Below are 19,225 nucleotides of genomic sequence, written 5' to 3' on the forward strand. Positions count from 1 at the left end.
TTTGCTCAAAGCTCAATGTAAGCCATGCAGTGCATCCTAAAAACGTTTTTGTGTTAGATTTACACTTTAAACCAACATTCAGTTTGGTCCATGTAGCCAGATTATAATGTGCCATTTCTCCAAACACAAACATGTTTTTGTATGCATCTATTATCTGACATTAATAGACATTATTCCAATATAATAAACAGAGATTGTGATTTATATGTAACAATATTGAATTCCTATTTTGATTTCTGACCCTGATCTGCACTATAAAAATATGATCAATAAATCATAACAGCATGGTTTTGAAATCTTACTTTAAATTATTAAAATAAGCTAATCATGTTTTATTTAATTTAATATTTAAGTCAGTGTAATGTAATGTAAATTGAAATAACTTGTGGGTTAATTTGATTCAGCTTGATTTCAGGCAGCAACTTTTTTTTTTTTTTTTTTTTACAGCTAATGCCTCTTTCTGTGAATATAAACACAGGATCTATTTTGTTCTCATCAGATGCGTCATCCAAAACCCTATCCAACCATTAGTTTGTACAGAATTATCCACATAAATCATGTTCAACATTAATTACAATGCACTTGGCAATCATTTATTTCTCTCATAGCTCTATTTTACAATTTACAAACTAGATAAAAAATACCATAAATAAATGACATGTTTCATGTACCTAAATTCATCAAATAAAAATGGAAGAGAGGCAAAAAAAAAAACATAATTATGCACAACGTTAAACTTAATAAAAATGCCTAGATCAGCTCGAGGGGTGGGGGGGATGCCATTTGTTAGAGTTCCTCCAGTATAATCTACATTAGGAGACTTGGCACAGTACATTCTACTGAAATTCTCTCCTCTCACATTCATTGCATATTCCAACAGGTCCTAAAACAGGTGAGGAGGGAATACTGAGAGATGAAGCAGGAGGAAAGCAAAGTTAAACATGAGAAGGCGTCACATTAAGTCTCTCAGATGGGACGGATGGATGGATGGACTTGACACAGAGCACACTTGAAATGTTAAAAGTTTGCCCGTTTTCTAAACATTCCTGTAATAAGTTTATTTTAGGTACAAATAGCGTGCCTCTTCTTGCAGTCTGCATTCAAATTAGCGTTGAAATCATCCCGGTTCGAGTCAAACGACTCAAAGAAATGTGGTTTGTTTTTTAGCTACAATCTCCAGCCTTGATAAGAAGCAAAAAAACAGCAGTGGCTTAGCACATATAGCAAACAACTCCAGTACGTTGGTCTCCAGAGAGCAGCCACAAAAGTTCTGCAGTCTTAGCACACATCATGCGCTTTTGTCCTTAGTGTATGCTCCTCAAAACAAACCGTCATCCTTCAAAGGAAACAGCAACACGCTGCAGCGAGTTTTTCCTGTCAAGAGCGAGACCAAATGAAAATGTTCATTATATCTCTCATCAAATCTCAAAGGAGAAAACCAAAGGGCCCTCGACTGCTCCTCGGGTTGTTTGTCATGTTTTCTTTCTCCTGCGCTGGAAGCAGGGAATCATGGGAATCGAAGTCCTTTGTCCTGATGTCAAGTAAATGTAGTTAGTGAAACTGCAGCGGATGCGAGACAGGATATCGCTGCAGAACAGATGTGTGAAGGTGACTCTATGGATCGAAAACAGAGAGAGAGAGAGAAAGAGAGAGAAAAGATAATGATTATGATTCTGGGATTCAAAGCGTGTCTTGTAAACAGAGCGGGACACACAAACGCGGCATTAATTGTTGTAATCCATGGAGTATGGAAAATAAAATTGCTCTGTTGTCGGGGAGCATGGGAAAAACACATTTTTTGGCTCTGTTTCCGTTTCGAGCTCGTCCCATCAAACGCAGCCGATATATTTGCCTTGTATTCATCAGAACGGCTTGTAATCCCAACTAATGAGTGGATAAATAACTGCAGGGGATGAAGAGGAAGTAGAGCAGATCCCATAAACACTGGGTCCGACTTTGTGCTTACCTTAGTTCAGCTCTGATGGAACTTCCAGTAAGGGAGACATGTGTTGATTTCACGGCCTGCCGAAGGTCTCCGGAGACACAGAGAGAGAGAGAGAGGGAAAACCGTAGAGACTGAGGTGGAGAGAGAAAGATGTAAACTGAGGGCCCATTTTTCTATTCCAGGCCAGGCCGAGTGGAGCGAATTGCGAAGTGGAGACAGATATTCCATTCTGAGGGTGGAGAGACCTGGAGACCTTCCAGAAGTGGTCTTCCATTGTGGCTGCTGGGAAGATGAATGCCTCTCCGAAATCCCCGGAACAAAAGCGTTAAGAGTGCATAAAATCTTTATCTCCGTCGCCTCAAATTCGAGCGTAAAAATTCCACCAGGTGCCGCTCACTCAAGCAACCGTGAAATGGCAAGAGCGGACGGAAAAAAAAAGTAAAAATCCAGTACTATTTATACATTTACTTACAGGCACATACATATAAAAAATCAAATAAACAAACTCCTTCGTAGTTTCGGTGAAATGAAAAGCTTCCTACAATCCCATCCAGAGCGTCAGTACAGCGCTAAACGATCCTCTTGACTCGATGGCGTTATTAAAAGAAAAGTGCTGTATCGTTCCTTTGAAATATTTTCCTTTTTTCCCCCACAAAAAAATTGAATTTAAAGTGCATGGATGAGGTAAATGGATTTTCTTAGAACCAAAATAAAAAAAGGAAGTCCAAAGTGTGTGTGAATGTGTTTTCTGATCCCGTGGGGTTCAGACAGGAACCATCCTGTCCTGCATTTGCTGCATCTGGGACAACATTCCCTGCGCGCTGTTGAGGATCTTATCCTGGTGTGCAGCGGTGGAGATCCCTATCCTCGTCATGTCCCTGTTACAAACAAAAGATACAATTAAAACAGTATTTTTGCTGGTTGTTCAAACTACTTATTTAAAATGAGCTGCACAATCAACACAATAAAATATTTTTTTGTTTGAGGGGGAGAACTTTATTCATTTATGTTTGATCCACATACTGTAAATTTGCAAAAATAAGTTAAAGTTGCCCTATAATGAACATCTGGGTATACCAAGACATAGTAGAATAATAAAAGCTCAGTATATGAAAATGGGCTGCCTCATTCACCATTGTTACCTTGTTTTTTGTGTAAATTCCATAAGTGTGAAGCTGCGATCACACTAGACTTTTCTCCCCATAGACTTCCATTCACGCGAATGTGTCTTTTTGTGCGTCAAGTTAAGCTTGGTGAACTCTGACCTGTGAAATCTCGTCACTTGACTGTGTGAGACTAATCGAGGATCAAAACATGACCTCTCTGGACAGGAATTTAAAATATGGACCAATCGCTCGCTTGTTTAAATGTCTAATCATCTTGTTTAATCCCGCCACTTTTCACAGCACCGTTTGACAGAATTTCACGAGCTTAAACTCTAGTGTGCCTAGGGCATGAAACCTCTGTGGATAACAGGCCAATCAGAAGACAAAACAAACTGTGACAGGACTCACAGGCCATGCCCTCCACATTTGCATGTATGTCTACTTTAGGATATTCATCCAGACCTGACGAACAGCCATGTCATCAAGTTCTGAGATCATAAAAAAAGCTCTAAGATCATTAATATGCATGCCTCATGCTGTGTTTGATAAGCAACAACATTTTCTAGGGAGACAACAACGATAACTGTCCTCCCTTATTTTAGACATATAATTCAACAAACACATGAAGACTGCTTAATTGTGTCAGATTACTCTGTTCATACAGAGGTTGATATTAATTTCTGGCCATGTTTTCTTTCACCATAGCTTCAAAAAACAACACCATACATCCCTATCAATGTCTATAGTCAAGTTCAATTATAGTTTAGCCTTTATCCACAACAGATCCGGTGAGCAAAACAGGTCATCGTTACTGTGATTGGGTTTTTATTTATCCGTGCCCAGTGTACATCGTGCTGTCAGTGTGTGTGTCTGTTAAGAGTGGCAGGTCAGAGCGGAGCTCATTAATATTCATGACCCTAACCATATATGGTCAATCATGGACCTTCTGATTCTGTAGGTATTATGTGTAGTATTAATTGAGCTTAAAAAACTATTTCTTTTATTTTTTTTATTTACCGAAGCCATAATACTACTATGTAGATAATAGAGAACAATTTAACTTATTAAACTAATGCAGTATATGGCACCTTATGGACAACATGCAGGAATTGTGTGGAACCAAGCATTTTTTTTACAGTGTAGAGGTGATGAGAACATGTAGAATTTGCTTTCGCCAAACTCATTTGCTTTTAACATGTAATCTAAGAACTGAACATTTGAATGCCAAAGCAGAATTCTCAACGCTTCACTGGCATCTGCAGGGGTTTTGCACGGAAATGTGACTACTGAAACCATACGTCAGGAACGTGTCTCCCTGAGCGCTGATTTAAGAGCTGCGTTTCGTTCTCTTGCATTAGTCAAACGTTCGCTCCAGGCCAACATACACACATCGCATGTCTAGTAACACCTTAAGAGTGGCCAGATTTTAGGTCACGTGACTTACTCTTGTGTCATATGGACCACAGCTTCTGGAGTGGTATAGCCAGCAGCGGTGAAGTTGTCTCTGTAACGTTCCATGTTGATGGCCTGCAGCCAGTCGGCAACTGATCCCAGGGTAGACGTGAATTCTGGGCTGCTAGGCTCCAGGAGGGTGGTGTTGGGTCTAGAAAAAAAACGAGAAAAGGCTTAGTTAGAAGCCCCAAGAGCTTGGGCTGGCTCTGTGCTGCCCACTTTGAACAACTCTATGTAGGATCTATAAAAGATTTTATAGCTCTGAGCATCACTTTGTTGGAACATGTTTATATAACACTGGCAGTCATGCATGTAACCCGCACTTGTGTGGCACAGCTGAGAACACATTTACTGCAATTTAATCATTGGATCATTAAAAAAAAATAATAATAAAGTTTTTGGGCTGGACTAAAAAAGATAAACCCACTGTAAGCATTGTGAGCCAAGGAGGAAAGTTTTTTAGCTACGTAGATTTTGAAGTAATGCAACTCCAAAAATGTAATCAATTAATTTAAAATTCTACAAAACATTTTATGTTCATTGGGAAACATTAATTACACACACACACACACACACACACACACACACACACACACACACACACACACACACACACACACACACACACACACACATATATATATATAGTTCATCGAAAAATTAAACTTCTGTCATCATTTACTCACCCCTTACTTAAAAAATCCATTGCACTTTCTTTCTTTTATTAAAAAACAAACTAATATATTTTGAAGAATGCTGAAAACTGCTGTAACCATTGACTTCAATAGTATTTTTTTTCCCTAGTATGTATGTTGACTGCTACTGGTTTCCATCATTCCTAAAAAATATCTTCTTTCGTGTTCAACAGAGAAAAGAAACTTTTCTTTGAAAAGGTTTGAAACCATCTAATGGTGAGTAAATAGTGAGTAAATGTGCATTTGTGTGATGTCATATATACAGCTGAAGTCAGAATTATTAGCCCCCTTTTAATTTTTTTTTCTTTTTTTAATATTTCCCAAATGATGTTTAACAGAGCAAGGAAATTTTCACTGTATGTCTGATAATATTTTTTCTTCTGGAGGAAGTCTTATTTGTTTTATTTTGGCTAGAATAAAAGCAGTTTTAATTTTTTTAAAAACCAATTTTGGGACAAAATTATTATCCCCTTTAAGCTATTTTTTTTTCTCGATACTCTACAGAACAAACCATCATTACACAATTACTTGCCTAATTACCCTAACCTGCCTAGTTCACCTTATTAACCTAGTTAAGCCTTTAAATGTCACTTTAAACTGTACAGAAGTGTCTTAAAAAATATCAAGTAAAATATTATTTACTGTCATCATGGCAACGATAAAATAAATCGATTATTAGAAATAGTTTTCTAAAACTATTATGCTTAGAAATGTGCTGAAACAATCTTCCCTCCATTAAACAGAAATTTGGGGAAAAAATAAACAGTGGCGCTAATAAGTCAGGGGGGCTTATAATTCTGACTTCAACTGTATATAAATATATGTCAGTGCTTTCAATGAGAGTGTATGGGTGTTTTTTAAGTTATGGGTTGCAACTGGAAGGGCATCTCTTGCGTAAAACATTTGCTGGATAAGTTGGCAGTTCATTCCACTGTGGCAACCCCTGATTAATGGGGACTTAAAGGAACTAAGCCAAAAAAAATAAAAAAATCTTTTCCTGCCCAACACATTTCGTTCTGCTCATTGTATGTGAGCGAGAACTGTCAACAACACTTACTCAGACAGTCTCACATGGTCTGCAGAGACCCAAAGAGATGTGCCTTTTTGCGGCCTAAAATTACGTCTGGCCGGTGTTTCTAAATCTTCTAAAATGTCCGGGGGTCAACTTTTGCTTTCTAAAGTTGTTGGGTTTTTGTATTACTCTTTTATTGAAGACTAATTTCTGCTTGGATTCACAGCCACAGAGACAAAGTAAATAATAGATTCTTTAATCTAAAAAGATTTTAAAAATTTGATTTAAAAAAACATGGAGAGGATGAAATGATATTTTAAATTGGCTGCAAAATGTATGTACATCATTAGAAAGGGTCAATCAACTCATTTGACTTATTTATATAATATACACTTTTTATTCTAATTATTCATAAATATGCATTTTAGAGATATTGTCTGCTTTATTAATTTTGTTGTCATTTATTTCTCATTTGCTGTATATTTTACTCATTTGATGATGTTGATATTACATATTTAATACATATCTGAAATGCTTTGGCAATACTGTCCTAAATATCATACTAATAAAGCAACTTGAACTTGAGATTGAATTTATTACCTGGCTATTTCTCCTCCTGTCCTTTTCAGGCTGTTAGGGTTGCGGATGAGTTTGTCCAGCATGTTGACAATTTGACTGAACTTTGGCCTTTCTGCGCGCTCTTTCTGCCAGCAATCCAACATCAACTGGTGCAAAGAAACTGGACAGTCCATGGGAGGAGGCAGCCTGTAGCCTTCCTCAATGGCCTTTATCACCTAAAACAGAGAAACAACCAAACCAAAACATTTAACACAACACTTTAAACACAAATCAACCTTGTCTGTTCCTTAAAAAACACTTACATCCTGGTTGCTCATGTCCCAATATGGCCGCTCTCCATATGACATCACTTCCCACATGACGATGCCATAGCTCCAGACGTCAGATGCAGAGGTGAACTTCCTGTAAGTAATGGCTTCAGGAGCCGTCCAGCGAATGGGTATCTTGCCTCCCTGTGATTGATAGGTTCCTGTTATTTCCTTTCAAAAGAGATAGCAAACACATGCATGGGGGTTAATCACACACACGCATGCACACACTCGCAAACGCACACTCAGCGTTCCATACTGGGAGTTAGTTTGATTGAAAAATTTTGATTCTAATTGGAAAAGATACTGGCAGTTTCATAAGCACATGCGGGTTAAATGCTGGGAATGATTGGGTTAGAGAGCTTGTGTTATGGTTGCAAACACAAGTACAAAGCGTCAAACTTACTCTGGTGGTATAAGCAGCATCTGGGTCTTCCTCCAAAACTCGAGACATGCCAAAGTCGGACACTTTGCACACCAGGTTGCTGTTGACCAGAATGTTGCGAGCCGCCAAGTCACGATGGACATAGCTCATATCGGAGAGATATTTCATTCCTGAAGCAATGCCTCGCAGGATGCCCACCAGCTGAATCACTGTAAACCGTCCATCATTCTTCTGTGGAGAGGTTAAAAGACATTTAATATAATGAATTAAGTTAATACAGTACAAGAGAGTACCAAAGGCCTCATTTAAAATTGGTATTAAGATGTGTGTTTGTTGCAGATCTGTTCACAAGTTGATAGTGGATTTATAGTATTCATAGTAATGGGCTTTTGCTGTTATTGCTTCAAAATGCTTGAATAATGGCCCATTTCCACTGAGTGGTATACAGTACGGTACGATACAGGTCACCTTTATTAGGCTTGCGTTTCCACTGCTAAAAGGGTACCAATGGTACTCTTTTGGTGGGCGTGGTTTATGACAGAAAGTTTCAGTCAATGTCATTCTCGCTTGAGGAAATGTCAAAGTAAAGCTTACTGTAATGTCTGCAATAAAATAAAATAAATAAATAAATAAATGCAACATATATGAACACTCACAGCCCCTTACAGTCTCCAATATGTTACCAATTACAGAAAAACTACACACAGCATACATTTAGTCCTTATTTGGATTCAAAAACAACACGCAACATATAGTCCACGGTCAGTGCAATCCTCTCATCTGTATCTTTAATCTTCACCAGCACATGTAACCTCTGCTAGAGAGTAATTCCGTCATTCTGAGTTCATAATAGTCTAAAAGGTGATGATAATAGTTAGGAGTCAAGATGATGACAAGATTTGTTTGAGCTCGGGTAGACCATGGCTCGTTATTATCTGTATATATTATTGCGATGTATTGTCTCGGCTGTGTATTTAAAACATGGCGCTTCGATTGTTTTCATTCTAGCTTGTTGCACGAGTAAGTGACATATCTCTGTAAACCAAAAGCGTTCAGCTGCGCATCTTGCTCCGCCTTTTGGTACCCTTTTGTTGTGCTAGGTATCCTTTGCAAAGGGTACCCAAAAAGTGGAACAGTACGGTTTGCTTTTAGGCACCTTTTGACAGTGGATTCGGCCATAAAAGCGTACTGAACTGAACCGTACCATAACGTAACACTCAGTGAAAATGGGCCATGTGATTGGCCATGAAGGTCATCAGTTCATCAAACTCACCGCTGTTTACTGAGTGTAACCACACATACAGGGACACTGGGGCATTTCAAAAGTCACGTCAATCAGCTGGTTTGTCTACGACAGCTGACATACGAGCAATCCGCTGATAAATCACGGATTTAAAACGATCCAGTGTGCCTGTATGTGTAGTAACACGCAGTAAACAAGGGGTGATGAGTTCGATGAACCGATGACCACATTCGATCACAGTCAGTCCTGTTGAGTCCTGTTGAACACAATGGAAAATCAGTGCTGTTTAAGAACACGCTTGACAGTGCTCAAACGTTAGCGGGAAATTGACGTTTTAAAAATTTTAGTATTGATTGGTACCAAGTTCCAGTATCGTGACAACCCTACTAATATAAAGTATAGAGTATACTTTATAGAGTATAAATGCTCTTAAATGTAAAATACCATATGGTCAAAAGAATATGCATGGAAAAAAATCAAAAATAAAACATACCCTAAGAAAAGCATCCAGTGATCCGTTCTCCATGTACTCTGTGATGATCATAACTGGCTTACCTGTGCAGAGAAATAAAAATGAGAAGATTTGAATACATTTAAGTCAAATGTGACAATTAAGTAACATCATTAAATGACATCATTTAATACAATCAATTGACTCTTGTTCTAAATATGCCTGATGGCTTGTAATAGTTTATAAATCACTTTCCAAAATGTATCTTTCTATACTTTCATTGAGCTGAATGCAATATTAAAGCCAGCTGCAAATACATAGTTGCATAATAGTGTCTGATTGGCTGCAGTCTGTCCTCCGAACCAATCAGTGTTTGTAAATCGGTGTACTGAGCCAATTATCTGCTTCAATCATTCGCCTTCAGTAGCAAACATTTGATATGTGTTTTACATCTTCACACATCAGCACATCCGCTTGTTAAGTCTGATGTTGCACATCACACTTTCAGAGTCCAAACAAGCTATCAGATTCTACAAGCGAACAATATATGGTAGTGATAAATGTACTAAAGATCTATTTAAACCTGTTTGACAACCAAACATTGCTGTCTTTTATTTAATTTGAATAAAACCAATTACCGCTGTTTCAATGGGTTTCAGTCATTGCCTAGCAACTTTACTGTGTGGAATTAAAGGCATTACTTTACAGATTTTTGGTAAAATAAAATGACTTAAAGACTCTGAAATCCCACATTTCCCTAATACATAGTCAAAAACAATATCCAGTTCAGTAGCATGTTCGAATTCCTAGTATTCGAGAAACAGTAGGCGAGAAGTACCCTGATGACCTACTAATTCCAGCTAAACTCTGACAATAAGCATTCGATGAACCGATTATCGATAACCGATGAATTCGATTATCCCATGAGTTTACACATGAGAATTATGAATGAGAGTAAAGCAACACAAATGATGCAAGTAGTAGACGCAAGTAATAATGACAATGAGATAAATTGATTAAACAGTTGTGTTTTACCATTTTTTAAAATATATTCAGCTGATCTTCTGATTCCTTGATTATTATGCCAGAATGGGAGTATAGTTCCTAGCCATATTGGCCTAGATAATTAAAAACATTTCTGTCTGTCTTAGTACACGATGCAACTACATAGGAATCAAGCTTTGAAAAGGAACATTTTTGAAACTCTTTGGTCATTTTTGAGCAAAATGCTAATGGTCTAGTGTGATTCAATGATTTATGCTAAGCTAAGCTAAAAGTGCTCCCGCCAGACCAGTAGACCGGCTAAATTTCTTAAAAAATGGTAAAACACAACTGTTTAACTGTTGGGTAGTTGTAAAATCAATCTATTTTCAAGAAGAATTGCTTTAATGTGTGATATGACTAAACAGTGGTCAAAAATGGCTATTAAGATGGCTGTTTCTCAATTCAAATGAGTAAAGGCTTGAACCCAGAAACATTATTCCATACAGTACGTCACAAATTAACAAGCAGACTTGAATGACACTTCCTAATCAAGGCCTGAAGTGTCCGTCCACAAGCCCCTTCACTTTTCTCACACTCCCCCTTCTCTCTTCCTCTGCGCTCTTGTTTGCGAGTGGGATTTCTGTGTGGGTTTATTTACTGAATGTGGCCATTGCTGGAGGCTATCAGGGCTGGATGCCCACATTACCTGCCAGTCAGTACCGAGACAAGGCGATGCTATGGCAACACAAGCCCCTCTCACGGAGCCCAAAGCAAGGCGCGCAGGGGCTTCACAATAGAGGACAATGGCAAACGCGCACACACACCTACACACTTCACCTCAGAGGAATCATTTCAGTGTTCTAGCGGTGCCTTCATTATGCAAATACAATCTTGCATTTAATGCCAGCGTATAAAAGACTGCGCCCACCAAGCCCGTCTGTGAATGCTTTTCTGCAGAGACGGCTGGCATCCTGTTTCTCTTTCGTTCTCCAAGGCTTAGGGGCATTTCGTCTTTATTTATTTAGGACAATTTCTACATCATTAGTAATTTATTTAACAGGTTTAATTGGCCCGGTTGGAGGCGTAGGCTATGAGAGAGGGCTGCCATTGTGTGTTTGCAAGAACAGTTATCCTGAAGATACTACTTCTGCTGTGCCATGCTGAGGATTATGGGAGAAGGGCTGCTAATAATAAACAGCAGCAGTCTAACGCTTCATACAAAGCTGGTTCAATAGCATTCATGGTATAAAGGGGAAAATAATCATGATCATATTTGGGATCAAGCATTTTTATTGTCACTTACAATAAACAAAATAAAAAATAATAATTTATAAAATAAATTAAATAAAAATTGTACAGTATATGCCACTGCAATAGAATTAAATAAAATAAGTGAAAATAAAAAATAAAATAAAACTACAAAAATCTTAATTATTAATTTTAATGATATTAAGTAAGGATACAATGATATTAAGTAAATAAAGTAAAAGTAAAGTTATAAAGTAAATTAAATTAATATGAAATTGTATTAAATACTGTATTAAAACAACAAATAATAGTCTATGCTTAACAATGAAAAAAAGACATTCCAGATCAAATAAAACAAACTAAACTATACTGATTTAAAATAAAATAAGTTTTTTTTTTTTTTTTTTTTTTTTTAATATTGGCATGAAGTGTATGCTAAATAATGTAAAAAAAAAAAAAAATTCACAATCGTAACCCCTTCGTCTGGAACTAAGCTGAATGAAAGAGAGTAAAAATAATAATAATAATAATAAAATCAGTAAATAAAAATTAATATTATAAAAAAAATAAAAATAATAATATTAAAATAAAATAAAAGACAGTTTGCCACAGCGGCAATCCCTGCAACTCTTTCGGCAGGAACTAAGCCGAAAGAAAGTGAGTAAAAATAAAACAAAATTTAATAAAATAACTTAAAATAAAATAAATTAAAATTAAATATATATATATAAAATAATTTTCTAAATAAAATAAAAAATAAATAAAAGCCAGTTTATCTCGCAGTGACAACACCTTCGGCAAGAACTAAGCAAAAGGAAAATGATTAAAAATGATAAATTAAATTACAATTTATTTTTATTTTTTTAATTTTAAAAAATAAAAAACAAAGGATTGAATAAAATGTATATTAATAATAATAATAATAATAATAATAATAATAATAATAATAATAATAAAATATAAGATAAAATAAAATAAAAAAGGCATTTTATTTCGCAGTGGCAACCCCTTCGGCAGAAACTAGTTAGTGAGTAAAAACAAAATAAATAACTAAAATAAAATGAAAATAAATAAAAGGTAGTTTATTCTGCAGTGGCAATCCCTACAACCCCTTCGACAGGAACTAAGCCGAAGGAAAGTGAGTAAAAATAAAATAAAATAAGTCAAATGGATGTGTATGTGCAGTAAACAAATTCAATAGCGACCAGCTCCTTCAAATTAAAAGTGTAATTTAATATAGTATTCCAAAAGTCACCAAAGTAAGTGTAACTGTTCCTCTTATTTCTTTTTCCATAAGTCATCTCTCTCTCTCTTGCTCTTTATGTCTCTGTCTTTGCTCTCTGTTTTACTCCTGTTCCCTTTCTTTCTCTGTAACCCATCTGTTGGCATTGTCTTCACTAATGCATCAGAGAGGATGGGGGGATTTGCCAGGGCTGTCTGGAGAAAAGATGTGACTCAGTGGGATTGTGGGATTGTAACATGTCTGCAGAAGCCCCTGCATATGAATGCAGATCTCTCCCATGCAGTCTACCAAAACAAACTAAAACACACACACACACACATCTTCATCTTTGTGTTTCTGCAGAGCTCCAGAGCTGCCAGACAGTACAAGAGCCATCAGCGTGAGAAGACACTAAGGGTGTTCTTCGGTCCAGCTGTCAAATGCAAAGTCATCTAATGCAAATCACACACACACACACACACACACACACACACACACACACACACACACACACACACACACACACCAGGTATCCTGCATATTTGTTATGCATGGCGAGGGACCGCCACAACTACACTCTGGAGGTTTTTTGAAACACACACGAGGGAGAGTCAACTTTCAATCAATAGCGAGTTATTAAAAGGTTTGATTTCACGTCTGCCAGCCAGCCAAGATTCCATTCTGGTACAGGGAAGGGTGCGTTATAAAAGACAGGGTTGATTTTCATCAAATTAGGGAACAAGGAGTGCGTCATTTTTTTCAGAGAGATCCAAAAGATTTTTTGAGACGCAAACAGAAGGGAGGGTTCGACAGTAAAAATGTCAACCAAAGAATTATTAGGCTTATTATGGATAAAAGGTAAAGAAATGAAAGCCATCAGCTCTACAGCAGAGCTTCAATGGGTGGCAAAATAAGCAGAGCAAACAACAATTTTCCTAATAAGTATTTTATGTTCAAGTCAACTATGTAGACATGTTTTTTGGTGATTGTCAAAAATAAATAAATAAATAAAGTTATGTTAGAAGATGTTTACACTTTATTTTACACTTTATTATAGTTTTTTTTAAACTCTTTCCTTGCTTTTCTTTTTTTTTTTTTTTTTTAAGTTTCCAGTCATTGTATGCAATTTAGAGCTTTTTTTTAACCTAAATCTGACAGTCCTAAGTATATTTGGCCATGCTCGGATTGTATGACCATATAATGAGTCAAAATGAAAGACCATGCCTCTCTTTTTAAACAAAAATAAAGAATTTTCATTTATCCAAAGTAGAGTTGTTCAATTCTTCATTTTTAAATACAATCTGACCTACACCTACATTTACATCATCTTATCTTTTGCACCCAGGAGACCCAGATGTCCAGTAACTCAGTGGTCCCCAACCACCAGTGTGCGGACCGATACTGGTCTATGGATCAATTGGTAGCAGGCTGCACAAGAAATCATTAATTATTTGCATTTTATTATTTATCTGAGTCTGAACGATCTTTAATTTTGAAAAAATGATTGTATTCTCTCAGCTCCATCTCGGTCGCTTGAGTACCAAAATGTAACTCACAAGCAAAATGAGTAAAAAAAACAAAACAAATGTCTTTGGAAAGTTTCTTTGCGAAGAGGAAAACACAATGTGAAAGACCCATGAACTGCCAAGGAATGGATCCGCAACCTGCTTGTCAACAAATCAGGTGAATCCAGCATGTCTGTGCAAGAAGATCAACTGCTGGAGATCGCAAATGACGGCGACTGTTAACATATCACGTCTTTTCTATGCAAGTTATTCCAATGGAGGCACCTAGTTGAGGCACAGCAAGTCATGTGACAAGAGGAATCATACTTGTCAAACCTCCTGTTTTCCCGGGATTCTCCCATGTTTTACAATTCTATCCCGCTATCATCTCCTAAAGGTTTTTCTCTTGTATTTTCAACCAAAGGGTGGCAATAAACATTAAAGAGCCAATCCCACCTATGCATAACCCATACCTCCAAACCACCTAGGGATGCCCCTTGCTTTCATTTTATTTAGGCTTAAAGGGTCACGAAACACCAAAACACATTTTTTGAGCTGTTGACAGTCGTATATGTGTCCCACACTGCTAAAAACACTATTAGGACACCTATATTTCACTAAAAAGTGTAAATTGGTTGCTTTTGCGTTATTTCAAGCAAATTCGTACTTCCTGTTTGAAACGGATTTTTGAAGCTGCGTCACGGTCATGACATAATAGCGTGTATTCCAGCGTGCAGACTGGGCGTCTGTGCCAGAGTGAGTCTTATTACGTCTTACAGTGTGTTGCATTAATGCATGAGTAAGGCTTGGTTCAAACCAATCAGCGCGCTCTATTGTGCAACTTCATTAATATTCATTACTATCACAGTGTAGACGGCAAAGACGCCACGTTGTGTTGGCAAAACAAGCGTGAAGTGTTGCTTTTATAGTTTGCTGCAGTTAAGTTTCGTTTTCATTTTCTCTCTGTGAGAGGGCAGACTCACGCGTGGATTAACAGTGTACGCGACGCGCGACAACAATAACTTGCGTGTCTAAGGAGGATTATTGTTTACCTGAGAGCTGTTCTTATCTGCAAACGCTGAGATCCAGTTTGTAGTCTCCTCTAAATAAAGACGCGGCTCTAGTTGCTGGTGATTGTCCTGTCTCTACAGATTTGGTAAGTGAGCGACCAGTGCTCTTTGTTTATTCAGTTCGTATCAAACAAACTATTGAACCGAGTGCAATAGTTAGCACTAACAGTTACAACCAAACAATAACCTCGTGTTGGATTTTGTGACCGGAATAACACACGCGGCTTTCTGACACAACCTGCCGTGTGTATCTAAGTTTCCGGGAAATGCTGAGTTTTTTTTTTCTCTCATTCGCCGTGCGGTATCAAACATTGCATGAAAAATACACGCTTAGAGCAGCGCCTCGAATCAAATATCACGTTTGTCGGGAGGGACATTAATGAATTCTCTGAATGAAAGAGCCAAACTGCAGTTAAAGTCCACCATTTAATAATTTGGCAAATAATTCGACTACAGATGTCCATGTAAACACAGTCACATTGTCCGCTGTGGGTGTGTGTTTTGACTCTGAAATTCAGCGCGCCCAAATAGACACTCCCATACCAAGCCGCTTTTCTTCCTCCGACACTCCCCCCTAAACAGAGCTACTTTTCTGACTTTTTTCAAAGTAGAGGTGTGAAAACACCCTGCTGAAACGAGGGGGTTTCATGGCCCTTTAAGAACAATTTGAAATAAATATAATAATGGCAGGATTCCCTTCCTTTCCATTACAAGCACCGCTCCTATGCAATCCTCAAAACAGTTTTTGTAAGCGGTGATTGGCTGTCGGACATATTAATGGGTTTTCTTTTAAACACAACAAATTTAGTCTAAAATGAGCATAAACAGTTAGGAAAGCAACTAAATGATTTAATTATAGAACTGTGCATTTTTTACGTGACACCTCTCTTATTTCATATAATTAAATGAAAAATCTAAATGAGAGATTTGTTCGGTGCTCTTTAATCATTCATTCATTTTCCTTTCGGCTTAGTCCCTTTATTAATCCGGGGTCGCCCACAGCGGAATGAACCGCCAACTTATCTGGCACTTGTTTTACGTAGCGGATGCCCTTCCAGCTGCAACCCATCTCTGGGAAACATCCATCCACACTCATACACTAAGAACAATTTAACTAACCCAATTCACCTGTACCGCAAGTCTTTGGACTGTGGGAGAAACCGGAGCACCCGGAGGAAACCCATGTGAACGCGGGGAGAACATGCAAACTCCACACAGAAACGTCAACTGACCCAGCCGAGGCTCGAACCAGCGACCTTCTTGCTATGAGGCAACAGCACTACCTATTACGTAACTGCATCACCGCTCTTTAATCAGAATGTTTAAATTATACAGTGAAGAAAAGATTAATGAGATTTGATAACTTGATTCAATTTCTTTACAATAGCTATTAATTTTAATAGGATAAATTGTTTAATTTATTTGCAGCTTTTTTCTAATGTATACTATTTATTATATCCTTTGTTAATAAAAATAATACAATATATTACTGATCGTTTCAACTATTCATTTACAATGAAACAGCTCCAGATGAGCATATTTAGTAATTTGGGGATTCTTGGGGGGAGGGGGGCAGAGGGTGGTGGCGATTATCCCTTATTTTCATATCCCAATGTTGACAGGTATGACAAGAACTGATCAGTCAGCTTCATATTTTAAATGGAATATATACATTTCAGTAGACCAGTGGTCACCAAACTTGTTCCTGGAGAGCCGGTGTCCTGCAGATTTTAGCTCCAACCCTAATCAAACACACCTGAACAAGCTAATCAAGGTCTAACTAGGTATACTTGAAACATCCAGGCAGGTATGTTGAGGCAAGATGGAGCTAAACCCTGCAGGGACACCGGCCCTCCAGGACCAGGATTGGTGACCCCTGCAGTAGACTAATTATCTCAGACAAACACAGAACACACAAACACTGCACTGCAGTTTTTAATTTTGTCCATAAGTAAAAGTTGTCTCAAAGTATTGTCAGCTTTTCATACTCTGAAAAAAAATAATAAAATAAATCGATGGTCGCCTAGCGAGTCACGGTAAAATAATATGCAAGCGTTGACCGCTCCACAGTGATAAAAAGTTTAGGGGCCACTGCCGTAACTCACTTAGGACATGTGCTAGGGATTCCATTACCATAATATACCTAAAACATGGACTTACTTAAAAACTCAATGGCAATGTATATGTTGTCTCTTAATTGACGAGTTATTTTGTCACTGCAAAAGAGTTAATTTTCAACAATAAATATAACAAATTCAATAATCATTGAGGGCTCATAAAGAAAAAAAAAAGATTAGTTATAACCAATAAAGCTTAGAATTTACTTTTAAAACAGGTTCAGATATCTCAATTGAACTAGTGAAAGTGTTTTTCATGATAGATGGCTGGAGCACACAGCTTGAACTGTAAGACTGACAAGGTCACATTTTGCAAAAGATATGCAAAACCAGAACAAATCAGTTTGAGGGGATGTGGTTAGAGTAAAGGAGTAGCTCGCTCACATTCAACACACTCGAAGGACTCACATTTAGTGACAACTCCCTCCAATCGGATGATGTTAGGGTGGTCAAACTGGCCCATGATGCTGGCCTCGCTCAGAAAATCCCGCCTTTGCTTGTCGGTGTATCCTGCCTTTAGGGTTTTTATGGCCACACAGATCTCACGCTTTCCAGGCATCTTGAGACGGCCACTGCACACCTCTCCGAATTCTCCTTTAAACGGAAAAACCAGGCTCAAATCAGAAATGTCTGTGGTACATAATGACCCGTGAGATATCGCTGGAACGGTGGGCTAACATTTCACCGCTACAGATGTGGTCGAGCAACACTCAGTCTGAGACCCACGGAAAGGAAAACAGCAGGTCGTTTGCTCACCAATGCCGATGACCTTTTCGATCTTGATGCAGGAGGCGTCGATTTCTTTAGCGAATTCACGGACTGCTTGGTTGGGGTCCTCGTATGTGAAGGGGTCCACATAGATCCGGACTCCTGCGGAGAGATGGAGAGAGGTGCCCACATGTTAGAAGGTTGAGAGAAGAGGAGGGGTGTATAGCTGGCAGACAGACAACATGATGAATATACAACATCTGTTTTCCATTCTCCACCCTCGCTTTTTGGCTTCTGTCTGTCCTCCACCACAATCAGAACATAAACTTCTCTTCTCTTTTACAACTTTTTCTTTGATTTCTTTGATACATATGTATGAAATGTATGTGTGTGAGTGTGTGGTCATTGAATTACCTGGGTGTAAATGCCTCTCCTCATCAGAATCCTGCTTGGCTTTGCTGTATTTGCTTCTCCTATTAACACACAGAGATAACAGAAGATTTTAATTTAATTAAAGATACTAATACAATATTTGATGTTTTGTTTATATCAATTATATCTGAATATACTTATACAGTTTTATGCAAAGGTTTGGTCACCTCTGATAATTTTTATAATTGCAAGCCATAGCCTGTTGACCTTTCAAACCAGCGATTTTATTTGGATATATTTTATACCCAAGGGATTTATTTAATCAACAGATGCAATGCCATACAAGTCATAACAAAAACAAACAAGTGCAAAAATTTGGGCACCCCAACAGAACATCTTTTGTACAGCCACCTTTTGCTGAAATAACAGCCTGTAGATGCTTCTTATAGCCAGGGATACTGTAAGTCCCTGAGTTCATGCTGAAGGCATTTTGGACCATTCTTTCTTGCAAAATTTCTCCAGTTCAGTCAGGTTTGATTGTTGCAGAGTGTGAACGGTCCTTTTCTGGGGGACTGGGATGGCAATTCTAGAACATTGAATTCTGAGCATGAATTCTTTGGTAGATCTGGGACTGTGCTTTGGGTCATTGTCCTGCTGAAACATCCAACCCTGCCGTATCTTCAGCCTTTTAACTGACTCCTGAGCATTATTTTTCAGAATATGCTAATACTGAGTGGAATCCATGCAACCCTTAACTCTTCCATTACCTGTACTTGCCACATATCCACTCCGCATGATTCACCCCCCACCATATTTTTCAGTA

At 37.9% G+C, this 19,225-nt stretch overlaps 1 protein-coding gene across 10 annotated transcripts in view; it reads right to left on the reverse strand.

Annotated features, from left to right (window-relative positions):
• Window positions 1–567: 567 nt before the first annotated feature.
• epha4a (eph receptor A4a) overlaps window positions 568–19,225 on the reverse strand; it is a 68,207-nt gene continuing 49,549 nt past the window's right edge. For 2 of the 10 annotated variants that reach the window (XM_005171318.5, XM_005171316.5), the window contains 10 exons: window positions 18,445–18,503; window positions 18,079–18,192; window positions 17,731–17,916; window positions 9,219–9,280; window positions 7,504–7,713; window positions 7,092–7,241; window positions 6,811–7,004; window positions 4,496–4,654; window positions 1,967–2,823; window positions 568–1,614 (listed from right to left, as the gene is read on the reverse strand). In XM_005171318.5, the coding sequence (XP_005171375.1) occupies window positions 2,709–2,823; window positions 4,496–4,654; window positions 6,811–7,004; window positions 7,092–7,241; window positions 7,504–7,713; window positions 9,219–9,280; window positions 17,731–17,916; window positions 18,079–18,192; window positions 18,445–18,503 (1,249 nt within the window). In that variant the 3' untranslated portion in view covers window positions 568–1,614; window positions 1,967–2,708. Of the gene's footprint in view, window positions 1,615–1,966; window positions 2,824–4,495; window positions 4,655–6,810; window positions 7,005–7,091; window positions 7,269–7,503; window positions 7,714–9,218; window positions 9,281–14,089; window positions 17,917–18,078; window positions 18,193–18,444; window positions 18,504–19,225 lie in introns of those variants that run through there. The other 8 variants (XM_005171317.5, XM_005171315.5, XM_073920884.1 and 5 more) reach the window with 6 other exon arrangements.

The sequence above is a fragment of the Danio rerio genome, chromosome 2 (genome assembly GCF_049306965.1).
Source record: "Danio rerio strain Tuebingen ecotype United States chromosome 2, GRCz12tu, whole genome shotgun sequence".
Taxonomy (NCBI): Eukaryota; Metazoa; Chordata; class Actinopteri; order Cypriniformes; family Danionidae; genus Danio; species Danio rerio.